General features: G+C 43.8%; 1 protein-coding gene across 6 annotated transcripts in view; it reads right to left on the bottom strand.

Annotated features, from left to right (window-relative positions):
* Positions 1 to 26,511, bottom strand: part of BICDL1 (BICD family like cargo adaptor 1) — an 80,514-nt gene that overhangs the window by 13,625 nt on the left and 40,378 nt on the right. For 2 of the 6 annotated variants that reach the window (XM_036220225.1, XM_016127175.2), the window contains exons 3-8: positions 11,200 to 11,316; positions 10,251 to 10,262; positions 8,231 to 8,377; positions 2,463 to 2,642; positions 1,732 to 1,950; positions 538 to 681 (exon numbers count right to left, since the gene is read on the bottom strand). In XM_036220225.1, coding sequence (XP_036076118.1) covers positions 538 to 681; positions 1,732 to 1,950; positions 2,463 to 2,642; positions 8,231 to 8,377; positions 10,251 to 10,262; positions 11,200 to 11,316 — 819 coding nt within the window. The remainder of the gene's footprint in view (positions 1 to 537; positions 682 to 1,731; positions 1,951 to 2,462; positions 2,643 to 8,230; positions 8,378 to 10,250; positions 10,263 to 11,199; positions 11,317 to 26,511) is intronic. The other 4 variants (XM_036220227.1, XM_016127177.2, XM_016127176.2 and 1 more) reach the window with 3 other exon arrangements.

The following is a 26,511-nucleotide window of genomic DNA, read 5'->3' as shown; positions in this document are numbered from 1 at the left end:
CCCTTTAAAACCCTTTCAGATCAGAATATAGATGTCCTTCTGCAGTGTCCTCGAGAGAGATGAAATCGTGATCAAACAGGGACGGGACGGCAAGAACAGCAGTCAGGGCTTCTAACGCCGAACAACGGGCTGGCAGACGTGATGGCACGTACGGAGAGAGCAGAGGCCTGCAAAGGTCAGGCCTTGGTTTGCACACTTCCCTGCTCAAACCCGAAGTGTCCTGGGAGCTGTGACGCTTTCAACTGCCCGAATCCGCCAGATGACCCGGGTTCTGTAGCAGGCGGTATACACCACTGGAGGAAAGGGAGGGTCAGCTATTCTCACCCCTGACAATTTCACTTTGGGCTAAACCAGAGGCCTGGCTTCTTCTCTTGAAGACGACTAGCTCACCTCAACTTCAGGTCACTGTCCCCTGAGGATCTGTCCGAAGAAACCCTCTTCTCAGAGAGACGTGGGAGAGGCAAACTCACGAGGGTCCCAAGAGAGTCCGGGGACACATGCACATTCCCTGCACTGGCTGAGGACGGGGGCGCTCACCTGGCTGTGGAGCCGCTGCAGCTCTTCTAGGCTTTGCCTCAGTTTCCCCCTCTCCCCCTCCATGAGTTCCCTGAGGGCTCTCGAATCCTCACTGGTCTGCCTTATCTGTTCTTCTAAGGAGTCATCATCAATCCTCCGGGAGCTCTGACAGCAAGGAGAGCGAGCCAGACAACCAGGGAGATGGCGAGAATGGAGGGGAGCGGGGAGAGGGCCAGCGGGAGAGGTGGGGAGGGGAGCGGAGGGATGGTTCAGACAGCAGGAGATGGAGCAGAGAGCGGGAAGGAGAGAAAGAAAACAGAGAGACAGAGGAGGGAAGAAAGAAAGGGTTAGAGGAGAGAGATTCTCTTGCTCAATTTCAATCTGCAAACAATAGCTAGACATTCATTGTGCTTTTGTCTCAGGCTTCAGAGAAGGGCAGTTGAGCGGCCTGAACAGCACACCTCACCCCGACAGCTCCCCGCTCCCGCCGTGACCCAGCCTGCACACTGCACCACCTTCCACAAATCGACAGGGCACGCTCAGCTAAGGACAGCCGCCCCCCATCCCACTTCATCTAACGTGGGCAGAATGACACAGCTATTCCTTGGGAGGATGAAACCTGCGGAGGAACGAACGCCTGAGAGCCGGGAGTGTGAACGGAAAGCAGGGCTGGCAGAAATCTGTCACGAAGCCAGAAGAAATGCCAGTCTGCCAGGAGGGCCCCTGGGGGCGCGCCTCGCCTCCACGAGAAGAGCCACGTCTGGAATTCCAAAGGGCCCTCGTGGTCGATCTTTTCAACCTTCTGTGCTCACTTATATCCTTCTAGCGGAAGCTTCAGATCTATCTTTTAAGTGCGCCTGCTCCTCGCTAACCCTGCCGCTAGGACCAATGGGCTACAGAAAAGTAACTTAGAGTTTTTACCTGGATCCAAATTTCTCTATTCAAAGCTGCTCAGAAAAGCCTTTTACGTAGAGGCCACCGTGGCCTGTACGTGCTACATGGAGAAAGGACTCCATTTGCCTGAGCAGCTTCCCATTCCCTGGCGCGCGGTCCCTCCGGCGGACTGCCCGTATTCAGTGCTCTCAAGGGCTCAGGAGGAATTCTTGCAGATTTTATACGGTTCCAGTTCAGGGTTAGCCTCGCTCTCTGTGTTTGGGTGCAACCTCCCACTAACCGGGCCCTGCAGGGTAGAAGCCTCTCAGCCTGGCCTCTTACCGTGGGCTCCATGCCATCCACAATGCTCTGTATCAGTCTCTTGAGCTCGCTGAGGGCAGTGCGCAAGCTGCCGGCCGGCACATCCTTGGCAGATGAGGTTTCTGAAGACTCGTCCATCGAGGAGTCCGTGGAGACGGCCGAGTCGGCGCTGTCGTTTCCTCGCAGGTGTGAGCAGAGATAGCGAACCTGGCAGTAGGCTTCCCAGAGCTGCAGTCTCAGCTGCCGAAACAAAGAATTATTCTTGGTTATGGGCTCTGGCGCACACTGCCACCTGGTCACCTTTTTCTAGTGTATGAACCCAAGTACTCAAGATACTAGTTCTAGGAGAGTTTTGTTTTTTTTTTTTTATCACCTGTCTCCAGAAATACCGATACCTATTCTGGGTCCGGCACATCAATACAGACTCCCAATTCTTATTTTCCCTGCCCTCTAGCCCCTCCCATGTGCCAAATGAAGCACTTCTTTACACAGTCAGTTACTCTGGTGGGAGTCAGTGCACGACGAGGGGAATGACTGGTTATGGGTAGTATGAAAAGAAGCCAGCTCACTGGATGGATCACGAATGATCTAGAACCCTGTCAGTACGAGAGGTATGAGGCTGATGATGAGTTAACAAGCGCTTCCCAAGAGGCAATGGGGCGACGGGGAGGAGTGACAGTCCCTTGAAGTCCAGGGCCCGCCCCCCCATCCCCAGGCGACCACACGTGCCAGCGCGACAGGGTTGCCAGCACCTGCTCTCTCTCTTGCTCCAGCTCCTCGGCCTCCATGCTCTGCTCTATCTCGGACAACAGGGACGTGCTGGTGGCCGCCGAGCTCTGCAGACTCCTCTCCTCGGTGAGCTCTTCCACCTTCACCTGCAGCTGCCTGCAGGACAGCCGCACCTCCTGGAGCTCCAGCTGGCTCTGGTGCAGCTTTCAGAGAGACAGCAAACAGCAGTGAGGCTTGCCAACACCGAAGCGAGCAAGGAAAACTGACACAGAAGCTAATCGCGCTTCCAGGTCCAACCACCAACCACCAGAAATACGGAGGAGGGAGGGGCCTGCCAGACTGCGTTAGGGAGATGCAGTCGGCAACATCCAGATTTGGGAAATTCCACAGGACAAGCAGCTCAGTTTCTTCGACAAATGCATTTCGAGGGGGGATAAAAGATAAAGGGGGAACTTATGCATTAAGAGGCTTATGAAACATTAACCACCTGCAGTGTGTAGGCCTGTTTTAATTTGTACCTCGATTCAAATGAAAAATGTGAAAACCAGTTTCGATATTGACGACATACTTGAAAATCTGAACACTGACTGCACATTGGATGATATTAAGGAATTATCATCATGTTTTTTAGGTATAATAGTCCTGTGGTTGTATTTTTAAAGTTCTTATCATTTAGAGGTATTCAGATGAGGTATTACATACACAGGGAAGTCTAAAAAAGTTATGTGATTTAATTAATCAATTAATTTTTATGGTGACATCGCTTAACGAAATCTAATAAGTTTCGGCTGTACATTTTAACAGTGAGGCAGACATATATTTACACTGTGTGTTCGCCTCCCATAGTTAGAGTTCTATATGTGGTGACAGAAAGAAATCTAACTATGGGACTTAATTTAAAATAGTGCACTAGATGAGCAGGAGGATGTAATGAAGACGGGGCAAGACTGGTCAGAGGTGGACGGTTCGCAGAGCTCGGTGATGGGGTTTATGGACCATCATTACACTAGTCTTGAGTTTGTCTGAAATTCTCCATAGTAAAAATCAAACACATATACACAGTAAGATGCCAGTAGATTTTCACCTGAATAGCTAAACTAACTAACTAACTAACTAACTAACTAACTTAGGTAATATCAAGCGCTGATGAAGATGTGGACTCTCACCGCTGCTGGGAGTGGAAGATGAACGACCACTTCGGAAGGCTGTTTGGCAGTTTCTAACGAGTGAAACACACGCCTCTCCTACGACCCGGCAGTTCCACGCTTCGGGCACACAGGCCCAACACGAGCGGCCACATATGTGCACCAAAGAGCAACGCGAGGCTCACGGCAGCATTATTCGTGTAAGAGCCACCAATGGGAAACGATCCAAGTCCCAATAAAAACAGAATGGCTATATTCACACACTGGAACACTATACTGCAGTGACAAAAGAACGTACCGTTACTATCTGCCACGAAATGGATGAATTTCAGAGACACAAGGCGGAGCAAAAGCCAGGCATAAGACAGTATGTAACGCCTGATTCCATTTATAAAAAGTGCCAACACTTCACTGAGATATAAGAGCGGAAAGCTGAAACGGAGGTTTGTCTTTGAGGAAGCGGTAGAGTACCCACTGGGAGGGGGCACGCGGGAGGCTTGTGGGGTGCCGATAACGGGCGATATGTTGATCTGGGTGGTGGTCGCGTGGGTGTATATACTTGTAAAAATTCACTGGCCTAGCGTTTTAAGGTCTGCATGCTTCACCATAGGTATGTTGTATTGTCGTGAAAAAGTTAAAGTTATTTGAGAAAGAGCTGGGGGTAGGATCTGGACTAACATCTGCACAGGAATGGCAAGAGCCCCCAAACCCACGGGAGAGGCAGCCTCTCCCCTCTGCGTCGCACCTCCCTGTTCACGGACGAAGCCCTGCGCCTGCCTGGGAGGGGCCGTGCACAGCCTGTGAGGCTCGGAGAGAGAGGCCGACGCCGGCAGTGGAGAGGGGACGGCAACACGGGTACCACGGTTTACCGGCCAGGGCTCCTCCTGTCTCTCTCGCTGCTGCTACTTCGCCCGTCTGTATTCTCTGTGGCCCCGTTCCTGCGGAGTCCAAACAGGGCACTGCTACCTGGTGGCATGACCACTGCTGAATGTAAGGGCTAACTTCGCCACGGCTGCTAAGTGCCATACTCTCACCGGTTTGCTCCCTCGCTACAGGTGTTTTTAACGTAAGACCCTAACTGCAGGATCTTAATCCATTCGTTAACCTCTATGACGTGTCCACATGCTGTACCTGCATGGGAGAAATGTTTCCTACTCTTGTGTTTGCAGACTGCCCCCCCAACCCAAGAGATTCTTTTCTAGGGGGGAATGAGGGGAAGAACTTCCTGGGATTTAACTAATTTCTTCTCTTATAAAATGGCATTTCTAGGGTGACACCTGTTTATTAGAAACAGAGCAGACACTGTACTGCCTTTTCCACACTGTTGGCCAGGTGGGCTTGTGGCTCCAACACAGGGATGCAGACAGAGACCAAGGGGTGGCAGGCAGCAGTTCAGAGCTCTGCAGTTCTCATGAATGGAGGAAGCTACCTTGCAGAGCCTTCGGTCAGCTCTTCAAGTGTCCTGGGAGCCTCACCTCTGCTAGTCGGTATTGGAGAACGATTGGCTAATGGCACCAGCGGTCCAGAGATGCCTCAACTAGGAAGAATGTGAAGCCTGGCTGTTCAGAGAATGAAAAAGGAACTGGCCAGCCTGCTCTGCACAGTTCCCATGGATCAGCAATACCTGCTGGTCCAGTGGGAACTCCTCCAACCCCAGTTTTGAGGAAACTCAGGAAAAAGAAATTAGGGTTAAAAAAAAAAAAAAAAAAAAAAGACATTCCTAGGAAGCATTTGGCACAATTACAAACGGCATACTAAACTGGCGAAGTGCTTTACAATTATTTTCTAGGCAACTCCACATACATCTCAGCAGGAGAAGTTCAGCACAGATAAGTACAACTTCTTCTGGACTGGACAAAATTAGTTCAATTACTCATGCACACTCGAAGGTGCTTAATTAATTATAACAGCAAGAGAACAAAAGACCTCTCTGCTCTCTCTAGTCAATAACTGATCCACGGACTAGGCGGAGAAACGGGAACAAACCAGAGAAGAGCCTATTAAAACATAAGAGCCCTCTAAAATAAGAATACCATCCTTTATATAAAAAAGATGACACTAGATGTATTAAATATATGGGTAAGGAAGATACCAAATGCCTTGTGTTCGTACAGTACACCAAGTTCAAGCTCACAATACTCAAGCCCTAACGCTGGCAGAAGTGGGGGCACTCTCCCCATTTTGCTGAGGAAACTGAGACAGTGTGGTGTTAAGTGATTTACCCAAAAGTACCCATTCGGCATCTGAGCAAGGTCCAGACTTCAGGTCACCTGTTTCCTGGGTCACCTCCCAGTGGGGTCTGTGCTCCCTGCTGATGAAACCCACCCACTCACCAGGACAAGACCCCTGCACATATCTGTAAGATGCCCAGCTGGGTATGAAATAGGGCAGTTAAGCGGCCCTTAAAGGGACAAAATCCTTTACTGGGTATTAAAAGTTTAGCAAAAATTGACCAGGTCCCTAATAATTATTATCCCTATTCTCAGCCTGAAAAAAAAAAAGTCAGATTTGGATTTGATCAGTGGTTTAAAAATCTGTGTTTGAAGGCAGAAGTCCAATTACAAAGTGAACCAGATCAAAGGGAGGCTACTCTGACTGCGGCAGGCCTGTTACCCAGCCTGCTCAGCCTGCCTCTCATCCCTTGTCTGAGGAAAAGGATTAAAATCGTGGGATTATCTACATTCCAAGGCTACTAGGCTCTACATGTCTATGATTTAGAACCATTCAGCTACTACCTGAGTATGCTGGAATTTTAATTCTGTATCAGTACGGGCCATTTCAGCAACAGAAAGGGCCTTCTGGAGGACACTGGTCATTAGCAGCTGTTTCAGGAGTTTCACGTGAAGAACAGGAATTACAAATAGTTGAGACACACAAGGATTCAGCCCATAAATGCAGATTTTCCAAAGCAGAGTGGGAACTGCCTAACACGTGATACAGGCCTTGGGGCGAGTGACATTCCTCCACTGCAGAAGAAGCCCAGTCAAAAGAAACTGGTCGTGTAGATGGCGAGGACAGGAATGGGATGTGACTGGGGACTCCGGCTGCTAGAGGACACACAGTCCACTGTGCCAGCCAGTTTCCGGATGGTCCACACTGGCCCCGGCTCTTCCCCATCTCCAGGTCCCCAATTCTTGATTTGAAATAGGACCTTTCATTTGTGAATTCACGCTCGACTGGACGTTTATTCTAAGCGGGGGCAATTTTTCCATTCCTCGTGTCCTCCTTTTCCTTCCCTCCACACTCCGCTCTCAGGAGAGGGTGATAAAGCTGGCGAAACACTGACTCGCAGAGGCCGGTGTGAGACGCTGCCCTGAGCACCAGGTAAAGCAGGTGGGAGGGTCCTATTCTCGATTTTACCAAGGACTCACTATGCCACGTTGGATAAATGAGTCACTTTTGGTAAGCCTCAGTTGTAGAATGTAGGCAAACACACGCTGTTTCCTGTAAAGAAGCCCTGAAACGTTCACCACTATTATCATTATCAACCTTAAAAAATAATGAACAAACTCCTTTCCACCTTGAGAACTGCCATGAGGCTTTACCAAGCATCATTACCTAGTCACCCTTTACTGAGGCCCTGATATACACGAAGTTCCTCGTGGAATGTACGAAAATCACGGAGGGAGAAAAATTGATAATTTCCCCTTAAAGAGGTTAATTACTCAGGTGGTGGCTTAGCTGATGGTGTCAGTAACAGGGATCTGAGCCTAAAATGTTTCCTTATCTCACAGCCCAGGGTTTTCCTCAGCAGATGACCACTGAGCCCAGGGGAACTCCTATGGCCTGGTCTTTGAGACAGTGACCCACGCGATACTCAAGCGTACTTGGCTGACCACCTACCTCGACACAAATGACACTTGCGAAATCTAGTCCACTGCCTGGCGTGCCCAGAGGATGGGGAAGCAGTGCACTCTTAGCCACTGGCCCCGGGGGCTACGAGGCCAGTTGGCAAAGCTTCCTTGGCAGCAGATGCCACACTCGATTTCTGGGGAGGCTGAAAGTGATTATCTTATTTAGGGGGTTGTCAAGTGTGAGCTTAGGGATTCAGGTGGCAGTTCCCAAATAAGGACAAATATAGCCATGAAGCAATTTCCTTTTGGGGGGGGGGGGCTAATTAGGCTCACAAAGGGGTCAGCCTGTGCCTTTTCTAGCAACTGGCAGAAGCAGGATATGTCTTGCTGTGTTCAGTGGGCAGCTTCTTGGTTTCTGCTCAGTGCCAGCCAACTAAATCTGTCAGTCTGGGAAAGCAGCCGCAGAGAGCACTGTGAGCCTAGCACAGAAAGTCACAGGCTCCCTCTGAATCCCTAGCAGGTTTCACAAACCCCAGGAGGCAGAATGACACCCCCGGTGTTCCAGCCATGTTAACAGCCCAGAAAGAACTCTGTAAAACTGCTCTAGGGGCTAGTGGCTCAGAACAAAAAATGAAAGGATAACCTGTGGTTGGCAGATGCCATTCTTCTCGGCAGAGCCAGGACCGCCAAGTGAGTGAGTGCCTGAGAGTTACAACCAGGCCCGCAGGGAGACATCACCTGCTCCTGACCTTGGAAGTGGCACTGGCCTCCCAGCCTTTCCTTCCAGCTAGGCAGCTAAGCACTCCTGTTGTCTGGCCTTAGTCCTACAGGACAGCTTTTTTGCACCAGTACCTGCAGGTCTTTGTCATGGCCCTGCCTCTCCAGGATCAGCACCCGGTCCTGCAGCTCTTCCACAGTCCCTTGGAGCAGGTCATTTTCCTCTAAGGTGGCACTGAGACGATGCTCCAACTCCCGTTTCCGATCTGACAGCATCTTGATCTGAAAGGGTGGAGAGCCACAGGGGTGGTGTGGAGTTACACCTGTGCTGAGTAGGAAGGAAGGGACTAGCCCCCAAACGTGAAGGTCTGTGTCTCTCCACGTGCTCTGCCCAGGGGCCCGGTGTCCCCATCTCTAAGACAGCAGCTGTGAACCACTAAAGCTGAAGAGAAAACTCCTCCCCTCCAGAAACCTGTCTGGAAAGGGGTGGGAGTGGAGCTTTGGGGAAGCTGGAATGTGGGATGCCAGGCAGAGGAAGGGAAGGTTCATGTTCTGGAAATTCCACAGATAAGACAGAGAAGGGCCCCACCTGACCTACCTGCGAAATTGACTTCAACCCCACAATTTATGTACCATTCTTCCTTCTTGAGTCATGAGCACAAAAAAGTGCCCGAGACAGCCCCTGGACCTGCTGTATTTTCATATTCGACATCTCTCTACCCATTCCCACCGCTGGCAGGTCTGGCTCTAAGGTCCCAGCTCAGACCCGCGTTAACGGGGGAGCCAGCAGAGCACGGAAAACAAAGCAGTGCTCGCATCATCGGCCTGTGTTCTGGGAAGGAACAGGACAGGAACGCAAGGAAAGAGCTGATTATACTCAAGGTATTTTTTTTGCTTGAGCAAGTCGTTTTTGAATAGAAGCAATTTCTTTCCTTTTATTAAACAGGCTGGTATGTTTGTACACTGAACATCGAGCCAGTCTCCAAAGAGATATAAACCTTTTAGGAAGGTCTGTCTAGTCTCTTCAGTTTCAGCTGGAAAACAGAGGAAAAGAGGAAAGAGATGCCAAGTTTTCTTTGGCTTCGAGGCTGGCAGGAAAGGAAGCTGTGCCAATCACTCCGAGGCCAGCGATGCTTCACCCCAAGAACGCCGCCCTGCTCAGGGCTCTGGGAAGCCTTCCCGAGCATCCCCAATTGCCAGTGGCCTCGGGGGACCTTCGGAGTCCTGCGGGTTCCCTGCCTCCTCTTATTTATCAGTTCTCAGCAGCCAGCCTCATGCTTGTAAATATCTCCTGTGGTTAAGATGTTCTCCAAGCTCTCTAGTCGGATGTGGATAACAATTCACGATGGCGACCAGCCTCAGACCTTTTCCAGGGAAGATTTTAAAATGAACGTGTAACTCATCCCAGGTCCCCCGAAATCCACCTCTCCCTCTGCTTTTTGGCTGTTCTCACGCTGCACTAGAATTGTTCATGGGGCACACATCTTCCCTGGCCATCAATCAATCAGATAGGATGCCGTCCTGGGGAAATGAAGTATGTGGCCTTTGTCCAGAGAGATCAGGTATCTAGCCAAACAAAGAACTATTGTCTCACAAGTGTGCACCTGGGTGAGGGACCAAGAGGAACGGGCTCCTTTGTGACCGGGCCCACGGTTCCCTGCGCCGAAGCAACGCTACCCACGCGAAGGGAATTCTTGCGCTCGTCGATTTTCATTTAAATACCCTCCGCCCTTTACACTTTCCTTCCCACGGATGATCTTTGTGTCCCAAGTTCCACTCGGTCAGGTAATGAGGTAATATGGTTCTGATACACAACCCTGGCCCCGTGAAGGAACGTATTTGAAATGAACAGTTTCATAGCTTGGCTTTTAAAAGTAGTGTTACCGGATAAAGCGAGGAATTGGCATGAGGGGGCCAATTCCTTCACCCCGCCCCCCACACATGCCCTGGAACCTGTGACCAAATCTGGCAATAAACGCTCCTGGGAACGACCCTGTGTCACAAGGGTCTAGAAACAGTGATGGGAGGTGTGGGGGAGAGAGAGAAGACAGGCAGCTTGGAGGAGTCAGACCCTGGCAGAGGCAGCTGAACGGCAAGTCATGCACACAAATGGTCACAGACAGGCATGCCGAACCCACCGGAACAAACTACTTACTTCGAGAACCTGCTGCTCAATCCCAGTAGGAATTCCAAGGGAAGGGAGGGAGGAAGGGAATGAGAGGCAGGAGAAAAGAGAAGACATTGACAGACTTTAGGAAAAAATGTCTTTGGGTCATTTAGGAAGCAGGGGAGGAGCCTGCTTCTCTGGGCCTGCCCACCTTGGCTGATTGCTTAACCACAGCGCCAGCGGGTGCACAGTCACTGGCCCTGGCCTGTCCCTCAAAGTGTTACTCAGCCGCAAGGCTGCTCTTCAGAGCAGAAGGGATACTCAGGTGTGAACCGGGCGGAAGCCTCCTCAGGGAAAAGCCCCGATCTGGGCTGGTGATATGGCCCTCTCCTTCTCACCTCACACAACTGGATCCTCACAGTATCATCTCCTAAGAGCTACTTTCTTTTTCCCTCTGGCCAACTCAGGGTCATAGACCCTGACTGCCCTCTTGTATGCTTTTAATACGAGCACTATCTCCCAAACACCATACAAGGTACTTCCCATTTTTAACTCAGCAAATCCTCACAACGACCCTATGACGCAGATACTTCTCTTCACATTTTATAGGTGGGAATAAAAGGCCCTATTAAAATGGATTGAACTGGACCCAAAAGGGATGGAGAAAGGGAAGATTCCCTTTCCCATGTTCTATTTAGGATCGGCAAGGATGTTTTTGGAGGGCTCAACATATTCAGTCAAAAGTAGGTCATTTACAATTTCAAAACACTCAGCAGTAACTTTGAAAAACCTTATTTTTCCAGACAACAGACTACCCAGAGGAACCTGGATCAAGTGTTTCCTATTTAGTTTCTCACGGATATGTCTCTTTAGAGAGTTTAGACAGAGCAGGTCTCTGTTCCCCAGTGCAGGGGGCTCCATATCTAAAAGACCAGCTGCAGTGCCTCCAATGAGAAAAGTACTTCCACTTCCAAACGCCGCTGCGTGGGAAGCTCACCTCGGCCTGCAGGCTTTCCAGACGGATGATGTGCTGGTTGGTTGATGAGTTTTTCTCCCGAAAATCTTCTCTGAGGGCGTGGACTTGCATGGAGAGTTGTCTCTCAACTTCTGATGCCTGAAAGCAGAGAAGACCTTCAGAGCTGATTCAGAGGTTGTGCAATGGACGTCTGTCCAGATTTTGTCTCTCATTTCTCAAGAATCTCTTTGCAACGCTCTGTTCTTTAAGGAGTACATGATGAGATGCTGGCCCCCCACTGTCCCCCATCCATTTGTTCTCGTGTGCCCAAACAAGACAAGGCCCTATCCCTGCTTCTACCTTGAATGACTCTCTAGGTCCAAGACCACTTTGCTGATCAGAGGAAAGCCTAGTAAACAGTAACTTCTCAGATGTTAGTTATCATCGCCACCACTCTGCACGCAGCAGAAGCTCAGCAAACATCAACTGAATTAAGACAAAGTCTCGGTATTTTACATGAAAGAATAAGACAGATATACCTACTAACTTAGAAATTCCTTTATTTCTCCCACCTATATCCTAAGTGGGGCTCGGGCAAATCATCTCTGCATTTCTCACTTCCACTCAGTGATGGGCATTATCTGAAATTCTCTGTCATATCTGTTAAGATTTTCACCTTTCATTCTTCAAGGCATTTTTCGCACCTTTTAATGCTCTAGGGAGTGCTGGCTGAGGTGCTAATATCCCATCCTAATGCTGAAACATAGCAAAAACCAAATATCATTTCGTGTCAGCACCTTTTCTCAAAGATGCAGGAGAGTATTCTGAAAGAATGCTCCCTTGGTACGACACAAATTCTAGTCCTGAGAACTTCGTCCAGGCCCCACTGAGGGGTGCCCTGAACATTGCCCAGTCGAGAAAGAGCCACAGGATGGGGTATATAACCGCCTCAGCGCTTTTCTGAGGCTAAATGGCGTTAGTAAGCTTTATGGGTTCTCAGGAGAGATCACTGTGTGCTGAAATGGTTAGGAAAGGCTTTTGGCAGAGGTGGGATGGTAATAATGTTGAAATGGTAGGCTAGCTGTTCAATGAGGCTGTTGCAGTAATGGTTACATGTTCAATAGTTTTTATTTTTGATTGCTATGTAATCACCGTCCTTTTTTTTTTTTTTTTTTTGTCCCATAGATTCGACTACTGTTGCCCTCCCCCAGACTGGACAGGCACATTAGAATCTCAACCGCAAGTTCTAATTTTAAAACAACAATTGCAAAACATACAACAAAATCAAATCAAACCATCTCTTTTTCCTCCTTATTCTAAATTTAATTTCAGACACCAATGGCTTGTTTTAGTCTTCTTAATCACTTAGAAACATGTTAGTCATCCTTGCCTAAAAATAACATTAGTAATATTTACTGAGTGCTTACTACCTGCCAAGAACTGTGCTAAATGCTTTAAATGCATTATATCAATTGTCAAAAATCAAAGTGGGGCCTATCGCCCTCAATTTACTACTGAGGGAACAGGCTCAGGGAAGTAAAGAAACTTGTCCAACATCTCAGTACGTGATGGCATCAGAATGGTAAATTTTAAGCCATCTTATCCCCAAATTAGGACTGCAGTACTGTCTTCTAACAGCTTAAAATAGTTTTTCCTATTTCTATCGCTCACTATTGAAAGCAAACTTCATGCGTCTCATTCAGCAAGGCTCCCCCCTCCCTCTTTTTTTCCTTTTTTTTTTTTTTAACACTAAGCAATTTTATTTAAGACTCTTGAAATTTCTTCTAATAGAATTTAGGGCCCATGAGGAAAATTCCATCTCATACATACTGTAGTTTCATTGCCTATACTGAATTCAGTTGACTATCAGGGTTTCAAATATATTTAGCTTCGTAAAGCGCTGGGTAATCCACACAGCTGACCTTATTCTGAGCATCATCACTTTGACATGAAGCCTGAGATAACGAAGCAAGCCACAGAGATCCACTGAAGGCTACGAATCTAGCTCAGGTGGTACAGGACATGCTCCCATGGACCAGTCTCCTCTCAAAGTGATCTTCCTAGAAATAAAGCTTGTTGCTTCCTACCAGGAAGCTTGCCTCCAGAATCTGAGCTCCTGAGTACTAAGCTGTAATGTCCCCTTTAATGTGTGACTCCTCAGATGTGCCCAGGGAAGTACTGTTCACAAAGATTCTTAATCTACAGCTTTCGTTTGAATCTCCAACAGCCCTAAGAAGTAGGGATTGCTGGCCCTTGTTTTACAGACAAGGAGCTGGAGGCTGAAATGGGGAGGGTGGGGTGGCACTGCCCTGGTCTTTGGCCTCCCAGTCCACACCATGGCCACTTCCAGCCAGATGGCTGAACATGTGCCTGTGTCGATAATGGAGGGGCTGGATCAACCAGATGGATAAATCTACCATTTGCAAGGAACTAATACATCTTTCGAAAGAAATGGTCTTATTTTTCAGAGACCGAATCTGGCTCAGATCTTTAGACCTAACAGAATGAATATTAGCTATGTCTGTGCATAAATTTAGTAATAATCTCTTAAGTTTGTACACAGCTCTAATGTTCTAAATGCTTTCCGATCAAAGTATCAGGAAGCCGATAAAGCCAGTTTTAGCTCCATAATGAATTTCAGAGCTTCTTTCAAGTTCTTCAAGTAGGAGAGTTAGCCAGGGTAACAGTGGTCTTTCTCAAGGGACCTGTTTTGCTCCCGAGGAGAGAGAGATGATATGATGGAAAGAAAAAGTTAAGAGTCAGATGGTCAGGGCTGGAGTTCCATGTATACATGTACAAATTATATGAGTCATTTAACCTGAGTCTCGCTTTCCCTAATTATAAACATATTTCCCGAATTACAGACACAAAAAAGGACAGGTCTGACGGAACGCCCATTTCCCCCTTTCTAATTCAGGACTTTTTGGGAGTGAGTCAAATCACTAACGTTTAGGGAAAGAAAGAAATGAAAGAAATATTGCACCACTACAAATTTAGGGCAACTGTGGGAAATAGTAAAAAAATCCAAGGATCAGCTATCTTTCTTAAAAGACCAGGTACTGAGGAACCATGTATACGTTACATGGCACTGTCATAGACACAGTCCGCTTCTGGTGTCTGCTCTGAGAACAGCCTGTTAAGTGACTCAGCCAACGTCACGCAGGTGGTGGGGTCAAGCTGAAAAACACCGGGAGATACAGAAGTATTTTGCAGCCACACCTTTCAGTTCTGGTCTCCTGGTGAGCTTTTAAAGCTCTTCAATGGCCAGCAAATATCCAGGAGCCATAACTCTCTTGGAGATACAAATTCTCCTATTTCTAGGTTTTGGTGGTGGTGAGGAGTGATAATAGGACAGTTCATTCCGATGGCAGGCATGGGACTTACGGTTTACTTCTCAAAATGATGAGTTTTGACTACCGTGACTGATTATGCAGCTAGAAGCTGCTGTGGCAAATTGTGGCAAAAAGTGACATCTGTAATCATAGGTGAACACATAAAACAAGTATGACTTTAGCTCAGGTATTTGTTCTTTTCTTCTTAAATGTTTACAATTCTTCTATACTAAGAGTAACAAACATTCGGAGTAAAAAAAACTGAAGGTGACTGAAGGATTGAAATGAAAGTTAAAATCTCTAGTCATCAGTGCCACTCTCCAGTGATAGCTCTAATTTTGTCTACATTGGAGGTTTTTCTTCTGAGTCCTTTGAGATTTTTTTCTATCAAAAACATTACCAAAAATGTTGGCTTTAAAAATACATATATTTTAACATATTTCCATGTTACTATGTAGCTCTACCTTATTGTTTTTAACAACTGCATGGTAATTAGTTATATGAATACAACGTAATTTATTTAAATAGTCCCTACTCATGAGGATTCAGAGTGTTCCAATTCTTCCCTATTATAAACACTGCTGCAAAACCCATCCTTGCTTACACATCTTTGTACTTGAGAGAGAATATCCTATAAGTGAATAAATTCCTATAAGTAGACTTACTAAGGATATGCATATTGCCAAATACAAGTACTGCCAAACTGAACCCCCCTCCACCGAAAAAAAAGGTTGCCTCAGTTTATACCTCTACCAACAAAGTACAAATATGCCTGCTGCCCAATACCTGGCCACACCACTCACTGGGCATTATGAAACATCTTGAGATACTTATTTCTAATCTCCTTAAAAACATCTCTTTTATTTTCATTGCATACCGATCAGATGATTAAAAACAACCAAGACATTCAAGAAAAATAACTAGTTCTGTTAAAGAAAGCTGAAAAGTTTGACACTTACATAGTCCTTGAGCTACCTGAAATGAACTCCTTTTATAATCAGAGTGCTTAGGTTATTACTATTTAATTAACCTTCAAATTGGCAAAACAGACTGACATTCCTTCTCCCTAATACACTTGATTTGGTCAGAGTATCACCTAGGAGAGATTACTTCCCCCACTGAACAGAGCTGTTCCATGATTACTCTTCTCACTGACATGATTAATAACATGTGAACACGTCCCCGAATTGGGACATTTAGGTTAAATTTGCTTAAACTGGGCAAAGCAGAACTGTTAATTGTACATTTTCTTGTTAAACAGAGGGAGGGAAATCGCATGAGTTACACACGAGCATCGATTTAACTTATTTGTCAAAAGGAAAAATACATGAACCAATCAGCCTAGAAATTAAGAGCAGAAAAGATGTACTGTTTTAATATTTGGCCTGATTTGCTGTGTTTTACCGTCGGAGAAAAATTCTCAACCTTTTTTTTTTTTCCGCCAGGGCGTGATAAATAACGGGCATCTGCCTGAAATACCTCCGGGGTGACAGTGAGGGTGCTGACACCCACCGCAACGGTCCACCCGGCGAGCGCCTGTTATGTGCTTCGCCCTGTTCTAAGCATTTCACATTTATCATCTCACTTAATCTTCACAACAACATGAAAAGCAGGTAGTGTGGCTTCCCCCATTTACAGGCGAGGCCACCCGGGGGATGCCATTTTCCCAAGGTCACACTCGTGCCGGTAAGGGCAGAGCTGGGATTCCTACTCAGGTCTGCAGCTTCTGCCCTCGTACTCTCGACCTCAACACGCAGCGACCCTTTTCTAGTGCCCTTTGCTCCCTTCTCAAAAATGTCTATTAAAATGAAGGTGACATTAGAACCACCTCGAACGTACTCTAATTTAAGAAAAGGGTGAATTATTTAAAACTATGTATTGCAATATGGGAGCTTAAACTGGTTCTGGGCCAGAAAAAGAACATTGGTGAGAAACTGGCAAAATTCCAGTAGGAATGCAGATTTGTTAATTTATCTCCATGTTAATTTCTTGGTAACTGTTCTATGCTTACTTAAGATGTCCACATTAGGGGAAACTAGATGAAGGGTATCTGAGAACCTCTGTCTTGTTCTGTAACTTTTTTGTAAGTCGAACGAACAAAAAATATCAGACTGGTGGTGCCCCTAGACATCTGACAGAAGAAAATGAATTACCTCTGAAGGACGGAACCTTCATCCAAAGATCAAATAATCTTCATAAATAATTTTCAAATAACAATAAACAGATGAGAGTAAAACAAAAACAAAAACATATCCATGGAAACAAAGACTCATGAAATAGCATAAACGACAGCAGAAACAGATCTAGAAAGACTTCGAATCCTAGAATTATCAGAGATTATAAGACAACTATGTTGATTATATTTAGATAAATAAAACGTGCCTGAGAGAATGTCTGAAGGTGGGTGAACTGGAATGAGTAGAGAGGGTGGGATAAGAGAAAGGAAACGGTGACCACAGATAGTTCAGCACCCGCCCTGGCTACAGCAAGGGCACAGGGGTGGAGAAGCTGGGCTGCAGCCCTCACACTACAGCCTGGATTGTAAGAGGGGTAGAAGCGGCGGCCCTCCGGGAAAAGGCATCTCTCCCCACCTGCATCATGGCAGATCCCAGGAGAAGTGCCTGGGAAGTCTGTAACAGTACGATGGTGTCCTCAGCCATTGCGGATGGTGGGGTGGAGCCACAAAACCATGAACTTGCCCTCCCTGCCTGCCCCATCCCGGCAGAGCCCAACAGAAGCAATGGAATTGCCTCTAAAACAAAGCAGAACCAGTAACCACTAGTAAAAAGCAGGTGGTGCTGTGAGCTCACGGAAGCGGTTCTCCACCACCTGCCACATGCCCCCACCACAGTAGTAGTGCCCTGTAACTGAGGCGAGGTGGTCACAGAGCGAACACCCACCATTCCAGTAGGTACGTGGCATTTTCTTGAACTAAACTGACACCACCCCACTGTGGTCCCGGAGCTGCAAATAATGCAGGTAAAAGAAAACGAAAATTTGCACTATAACATCATCCACTGGAAAACAAACGAGAAGTACCTTACCTATCAACCTGCTAAATTGTTGAGCAAAATAGTATCCAGACAAGAAAAGAGCTCACTACCTCCAATGAGCACACAGAGAAACGATCCATCAAATATCATGACCAACCAAGGTAACATGGGAGCACAGAAAGTGAAGTCTCCAGAAACCAAACTTACACTCAAGAAAGACTGTGACTTAAATTACAGAGAATTTAAGACTGTAGTTATGAAGATGCTCAATGAGATACAGAGAACTCAGAAAGGCAGACAGATCAATGATCTCAGGAAGAAACTTCATAAAAGGAGTATTCTGCCAATAGAGATCGAAACTATAAAAAATAACCCATAGAAATTCTGAAGCTGAAGAACTTGATAAATGAGATGATGAATGCATCCGAGAGCAATAGAACGGCGCAGACCAACCAAGACAGAAGTAGTAAGCCCAATGATAAAAACCCAGACACGATCCAGGAGGAAGAGAGAAAACTAAGAGTTAAAAAAACAAAATGAAAGAACTCTATGAGAAAACTACCTGACTCCATTAGAAAGAGCAACATAAAGATCATGAGATATATCAGAAGGAGAAGAGAGGGAGAAGGGAACAGAGAGCCTACGCAAAGACATTACCGATAACTTCTGAAGCCTATGGAAAGAAGTGGACCTTAGAATAGAGGAAGCTAACAGAAGAGCTAATTAAACCAGTACAAAATACATTTTATTCGAACCGTCAAGAATCAATGACAAAGAAAGAATTCTCAAGGCGGCCAGAGGGGGGAAAAAAAAAGACTATAATCTACAAAGGAAACTCTATTAGATTATCATCATATTTTTTTCAGTAGAAACATTACGAGCCAAGAGAGAGTGAAAAGAAATATTCAAAATATTGAAAGAGCAGGAGACTCATCTCTGTTCCAAAGGCGAACAGGCTCAAAGTGAAGGGGTAGAAGACGACATTCTAAATAATGGCATCCAGGGAAAAGCAGATGCGGCAGTGCTTACACCAGACAAAATAGATTTCAAGATAAAAAGGGTAACGAGAGACCAAAATGAACATTATGTTATGATAAAGCGAGCCATTCGCCAAGAAGACATAATATTGATCCATATATGTGAACCTAACCTGGGAGCACCAAAAGGGAGAAAATGATGAAAATTCAATTATAGTAGGGCAACCCGAATACCTCACTCACAGCAGCGGGCGGCGCATCAGACAGAAAGTTAACAGGAAGTGTTGGCCTTAAATGATATTAGATCAAAGGAACTTAACTGACATTTGTAGACATTTCCATTCCAAAATGACAGACTATGCATTCTCCTCAAGTGCACACAGAACATTCTCAAGGACAAACCATCTGTTGGGGCACAAAACTCGCCTCAATAAGTTTAAGAAAAAAGTCATACCAAGCATATTTTACAAACACAGCTGTATTTAACTGGAACTTAACTCTAAGAAAAAAGCTGAGAAAACCACAAATACGTAGTGATTAAACAACTGAACAACTATTGGGTTAAAGAAGAGAACAAAAGATGCATACATAAAGACAAACGAAAATGGAAGGACACACGACACCAACGTTTCAGGATGCAGCAAAAGCAGTACTAAGAGGAAAGTTTATAGCTTTACAGGCTTACAACAACAACAACAACAACAACAAACAAGAAAAATCACAAATGATCTAACATCACACCTTAAAGAACTAGAAAAAGGACAAATGAAGCCCAAAGTCAGTTGAAGGAAGGAAATGAGATACCAATTTAGGGAGAATGACTGAAAAAAATTAAAGGAAATTGCAGAAAACAGGAACTTGGAATTTTAATAGCAGTGCAGTTGACAGAGAAATTTAGAGAAGGAGAAAACAAAACAAAAACAAGACCAAACCTGAAGCACAGTAAGCAGAGTACTGATTGCAAATATTCAAAATAAAACCCTTCCTTTTTCTGGTCTCTCAATTTGGGTTTCAACTAGTTTGAGGTGTATTGTATTAATTAATCTCTTTCCTGCTAGACTCTGAGTTCTAGTATCCAGGACATTATTTAGCACATCAATGGTGCTTAGTGCATATCTGGAGGACAATTTATTTTCTTATTCGAAAGTTGATTCTCCCGTTAAGTGCTATTTTCACTCTATAATACAGAGTATCCTTTCTAGACTCTGCACAGTACTACTTTATTACCAAGCCAAAGGAAACACAGAAACATGATTCTTTCAAGTGAAAAATTTGAGATTTTTACAAAATGAAGATGTTTCATATGGTTCAAGCTTTTAATTTTATTGTAGTGTTTAATAGGAACGACCCAAAGTTCAGTGCCTGTAAAAGTAAACATCTACCTACCTAATCCATGTTGGGTTATTGGATTCTTATAAGTTGATAAATACTGTGGCTGTGGACATTCGCTGTACTACCTTACCAATTAATACTTTCTTAGTTCAGATATGCGATCCAGGCAGATGAACCTCACTGTGCATCCATGATTTATTCACGAGGATGTTCACTACAGCATTGTTTTTAATAGTAAAAAATTGGAAGCAACCTAAAAGTTCACTGTTAACAGACTGGATTAAAAACATTATAATACTGTAAGGACAATGGAATGTTATATACATCGACCCACATTATTATTTAAAGATTTCAACAATGTAATATAAAGTTAAAAAAATAGCATATTTGATCTCATTTATACAACATTATGTATATATGTATGTGTACAAACACATGTACAGAAGGCTATTCACTGATAACATTTTGATGATCACCTCTGGGGGATGAGATTCCTAGCAATTCTCACTTTGGATAAATTACTTTGTAATTTTTGGACATTCTATAGAAGTATGTATTATCTTAATAAGTAGGAAAAATATAGCTATTTTTATTTTTAAACATAAGTAAATTCATAAGACATCAACCTACGGAGAAAGGTGAAAGTATATTGTTAACACTCAACAAAGATCAGGGATTTTAGGGAGAGTGACACTAATCATAACAAACCTCAGTTGAAGATTAGAAAGATTGAGGGGGGGGAAAGTTTTTTTTTTTAGACTTTCAAGTTTGAAAAATGTACAAAGTGTCATATTCCTGTATATACCTGCCCTCAGGTGGTATGAGGAGTACACAGATGGCTCAAAATGGAATATGGTAAACATCTTAAGAGAAGGAATAGTAAAGTACACAGCTCCGTGACTTGGAGAAAATTATACAACCATTGTACCTCAGTTTCCTTACCTGAAAAATGGTGATCAAAAGAGCTACCTTTAAAGTTACGCCAGCATAAAGATGCAATAGTGTAGATCAAATGTTCAGCACGGATTAATATGTAATGTTATCACTAGTACTAGTTTTTATGTTAAATTGAAAACCCCAAATAGAATACTGTCATTTGTTCAAAGGAAAACACGCAGTTTGAAAGTTGAAACCTCAGACTATCTGGTTGAAACCCTTTATTTAGCATGTGATGAAACCGAGGCACGGGTCAGCGAAGTTAGGTCTATCTGGATACGATTCGAGTGAGCGAAGCGTCCTGCCTAAGATCACAGAGAGAGCCAGTTAGCTCTCCACTCCCATCTGGGTTTCTTTCCATGTTATTAACAATATAATTTTTTTTTTTTAAAGACAATATGAATAGCTACACACTGAGCAATTTTCAGGGATGCCAAAAACTCACTCCCTCGGATGCGTAGTTTGATGCCACTAACAGCGTTAATGACTCATGTGAGGGGATGTCTGATGAAGTCAAGGCATCACTGGTGGTCCTGTTTGTATCTGACATTTAGAAAATGTACACCCACTAGATAGGGGCCATGTCTGATTTTGTTTTATTTGAACTAACTTAAAAATTGGAGCACAAGAACACTTTTATTATCCTTTCAATCATTGTCACAAATGTAATCCTTCGGCGTCAAAGACCAGCAACTCTGGCACGTGAATTTTAATTGAAAAAGAAAAAAGGACAAATGTTAATCTGCTTTTGTTTCTTGAAATAGGGCCATTATTCAATGTCAGATTCCCTACTGCTAGTTAATAAAAAATATTTCATACGAATAGATTTAGAAAGTTTTATTTTTAAATGTTCTATAGGGACTCATACAATAAAATAGGCCTGAGATATTCTCAATATACTGTATTCACAATCAGAGCTTTTGATTCAATCAGAGCTTTTGATTCATTCAGCTTTCTTTTTCTTTTTCTTTTTTAACCGAAATGACACAATCCTCTGTGTTAACTTGATGGTGGGGCACTTTGCACTAATTCCAACGTGGATGGAACATTTGCTTTTTATACTTTGAACTAAGGATACAGAGATAAATGAGACTCAGTGCTTGTGGGAAAACTGCCTTCCAAACTCAAGCTCCTAAAAGAAATCAGTCTTTCTTCTCTACCAGTTACTGAATTGTGTGACCTCAGGCAGACTGCTTAAATATTTGTGCCTTAGTTTCTTCACATGTAAAATGAAGATAAAGTGGTAGCTACCTCAAAAGACTGTTGTAAGGATAAAATAAATCAGCATATGCAAGGTGCTTAGAACCGTGTCTGGTACACATTAAGTACTACGTGTGCTAGCTGTTGCTATTTTTTTCATCTTCATCGTTACTATGTGCTAGCTCTAACAATCTCAGAGAGTGACCCTGATTTAAGATCTGATGTTCAAGTCATTGGTACAGAAAAATCTAAAAGATTAAATGTAAACGAGGACAGATCTGAAAGAGTCTAAGAAAATTTGGCACAGGAACTGATGGAGGATGGAGAACCACCACCCTGAGGCCCAACTGCAGAGAAGTTAGAGAATTTAGGCACTCTCTTCCATCCTCAGATGATGGTAGGGTAATAAAAGAGAAACCATGAAAGGTCTTGTGGGTAGAGGAGGTGTGGCTATGGAAATGTACCCAAATTAAAAGAACTACTATTCAGTTAAACTGAAGTACTGCATTGCCCCCAAGAACAAGTCTACTTTGGAAAAGCCTCCTTGTTCTCTCAGGGTTGAACATACTAGGAGTAGCACAGGACTTCCTGGAATGTGAAATGTTTATGCTTTCGAAAGGAGATTACTAGGAAAAGAAACTGAGAACCTTTTCACAATAAACAGGGAAGTTGAGGGGAAGGTAGATACTTTGAATGACATTCTACTTAGCAAATTTTAAGTTAGGACAGTGATGGGACTGAGTCCTTCACTGGAAGGCCAATGGTGTCACGTATTCATGATTCCCTCAGAAAAGAACTATCATGTCTAAGCCTAATAAAGAAAGAAAATTCTAGTACTTTTTTTTTCTTCTTTTGGGTTATATGGCTCACCAAGGGATTCATCTAGGGCCCTAAAGAAGGCTAAAAACTTCAAATATTCTTTTTTGGAGCTGGAGAAGGATTAGAAAGAAATTGCTTTCCAAATTGGTAGCCACCTTCTTCTATCACCATGAAAACAAAACTATTAATCAAATTATGTCTTTATCTTTCCCCCTGGACATGCCTCCATTATTTTGCTTATGTTATATCCCATTCTTGGAATGTCTTTCCCTGAAAACTTCCACTTGATAAATTCTTAACCGTAACAGCCCAGTTCGGAGGTGACCTCTATATTTTTATAATCTCCAAGAGTAAAACTACTACATTTTTTGCAGTCCCGTAATACTCTTATTTTGAGTATTATACACTCTATTTTGTTGGTTTACCACAAACTGTTTTATTTGTTTACATGTCTGTTTTCTCTCTTACACTGTGAAGGACTTAACGATAGGAATTATGTCTATTTATTTTTGTTTCCCGAAGAAAGTACATGACACATAATAGGTGCTCTAATGTTTACTGTATGAGATAAAATCTAAACACCTCATGTGAGTACTTTCTGAGATAGTCAAGCTACGACTGTAGAAAACAGAGGTGGGATTAAGCTTAACCCCAGGAGTGTCCCTTTAGCAAGGTTCTAGCAGGGTCATCAGGGAATTAATAATTCCCTTTGATTTAAATAGCCTATCGCCAGGAAAGGGCACTATTTCTTCCACAGGTCATCACTATGGCTCAAGCAGATTTACTTAGGCTTTGATGAAAATCACCCATGACAAATCCGTGGATTTGCTGCTTGGTGTTTCTACCTATACCTTCACTTTGCTTTTGAATGTGGAATATTTTAATACTTAGAATCCACAACTTCTTTTCCTTCCATAAACTTCATCAAAGTCCTGTCTTTTATAAGGTCATTATTTTTTGATAGGAGATACATTTGAAATCCTTTTTGGAGCTTGTAATTAAATAGGTACCCCGTGACAAGCACATGTGGAAGGCTTTAAATTCATATATGTGTGTGTGTGTGTGTGTGTGTGTGTGTGTGTGTGTGTGTGTATATATATATATCCTGGAAGCCCATGTTCTGTTAGTTTGGGTTGAATGCAACCAACTAAACCTGAAGAAAAGGAAGATACTGAATATTTATTAAGCACTTTCTATGTCTAAGCACTGCTTAGGTAACCTGTTATTTCATTTTATCTCAATGCTATAGGATATGTCCTATTTTATAGATGACCCATTTTACAGATGAAGAAACTGAAGCTAGAAGAGATTAAGTCACATAGCTGAGGTTGCTTAATTAGTAAATGATGGAGCTAGTATCCAAATGCAGGCCTGATCTCAAAGCCAGTGAAAATGCCACCACATGAACATGCCTTCACCACTGATTAGGTTTAGCACTAAAAACCAGACATCCCGTTGCCGCTTCCTCCTGAAGGCTTTGCGACCTCTTTTGTAATTTATCTCCAGTCCTGACCTCTTCTCTGACTCCAGGTTCCTGTATCCAACTACCTATTTAACATGGATAGTGAACGTGCGAATCAAACCCGATGTGTACAAGACCCAACTCAAGATTCTAAGGCTTCTACCCAAACTTGCTTCTCCTGATCTTCCCTTTCTTAGGAGATGTTAACTCCATTCTGAGGAATTTTAAGCCCAAACACAGGAATTATCCCGGACTTTTTTTTCCCCCTTTACACCTACACCCACATCTAATTCATCTACAAATCTTGTGAGCTTTCCCTTTGAGATTTACCTCAGAGAAACGATATGAGCATGAATGAGTTGATATATTTTAAAGCTGTCTGGACAATGCCTGGCATATCATGAGCACTATATGAGTATTTATTGTGTAAAATAAGTATACAGCATCTCACCACTTCTATCTCTACTCCATCACCCTAGTTCCATCCGGTACCACGGCTCATCTGCACTGCAGTAATCACCTAACTGGTCTCCCTGCTTCCAGCCCTGTCCTCCCACAGCCTGCTCTCCGTGCAGCAGAGCATCCTTCAAGAACCCCAGTCAGATCATGTCTGTCACTGCTCAAAATCGCCTAGAAGCTTTCTATTTTATTCAGAATAAAATATCAGAAAGTCATTATCATGGCTTATGAGACTGTACAAGATTCCCTCCCCCACCCCAACCTTGTCTCTGATCACCTCTTTTATCCACTGCATTTTCTCTGTTCCACTCATACTGGTCTCCTTGCTGACCATAGCCCTGTTGAGCATATTCTTACATCACGATCTGAGTTTGCTGTCCCACGGCCTGGACCGCTTTCCCCTTAGATATTCACAAGGCCCATTCCCTCCCTCACTCAGGCCTCTTCTCAGATGTCATCTCATCAGAGAGGCCTTCTTTGTTCACTCTGCCCATACACATGTCAATCTCTATTCCCTTCCTCTGTTTTATTTTTCTCTAGAGCACTTATCACACCTGATATATACCTCTTTGTTAATTGAATTATTGCCTCTCTCTCTGCCCTTGATGTCAGTTCCAAAAGGGCAGAGCCTTTGTTTCCTTTGCTACCATAACCCTAGTACGCAGAACTGTGCCAGGCACACTGGAGACAAATTTGCTGAATACAGGGAAAACGTATATATTTGTCCATTTTCAAAGTGTGGTTGTCTATAATATACTCCTAAATGTCACAGGGAACTAAACAAAATTCTATAAAATTCCCATAATAGAGAAAAAGTTGTTCTCAGCAGAAATTTCTTATTTTTAAATATTAAAAATGTTTACTTTTAAATCTTTCATTTGAACAAAACTGACAGAAGAAAAATTGTGCCCCTATTTACTATCACAAAAACTCTACATAAATTAGATATAAAACGTTTCCCCATCTTCAGATTTACCTTATCTTTTATGATCACTTATGTGCAAAAACTATTTAAACAGAAATCAAGTATAATGCTATTTCCTTATAGAAAAAAAATCCATAGCAACATTTTTTTTTTTCTTAAAAGCATTTTCTACTAAATGTTTAAACATAGAAATAAGGAAAAGCAGCTAAGTAGTCTGGTAATCTCCCAGTGGGACATTCTACCAGCAAATCTGGGCATTCGTTGATGAAAATACTTCTTGAATCTTGCCTCATAAGATTATATATCATCTGATGGTTGCCATAGAAATAGCAGCAATGATAACAAGGATTAGCCCCATAGGGTTTTACCACTGGGTGTAGTAGTATTTTCTGTGAAGTCACCGAATAAACAACAAATATATATGGGGATGAAAAGCTGGTGAGACTCCTTGTAAGTGGGGGAGGACAGGGGAGCCCGCATTTTTCCTCTAAATCAGAGTCTATTCATTCCTTTTCCTTAAAATACCTGCAGCTTGATTATCAAGTTCTGAGCCTCTTTAAATCCTCCATCTTCCATGAAGCCTTTCCTAATGAACTCTTAGCTCTCAGTTCTTGCCTCTGTCTCTCGATTCATATTTTAAAAAATGGCCTCCATATCATAAGTTAGGTATCCAATGACAGTGTCTTGCATGGTTCTCTAAATGCAAACTGAACGAACAGTTACTGAGCGCCTACCCTGAGCCAGCCACCAGTGCTAAGTGCTGTCACATGAATTATTTCACTAAGTCCTCATAAGATGCGTTAGGTAGATATGATTAACCGACTACTTAAATGAGGAAACTAAATGAGGTCTCAGTTAAGTGTCTTTTCTAGTATGACAAGTTATTTCCCCCAAACAAGCCTTATCATCAGCATTAGAC

The sequence above is a fragment of the Rousettus aegyptiacus genome, unplaced genomic scaffold (genome assembly GCF_014176215.1).
Source record: "Rousettus aegyptiacus isolate mRouAeg1 unplaced genomic scaffold, mRouAeg1.p scaffold_m13_p_5, whole genome shotgun sequence".
Lineage (NCBI taxonomy): Eukaryota > Metazoa > Chordata > Mammalia > Chiroptera > Pteropodidae > Rousettus > Rousettus aegyptiacus.
Note: the sequence above shows the minus strand (reverse complement) of the source record. Positions and strands in the feature narration are given on the sequence as shown.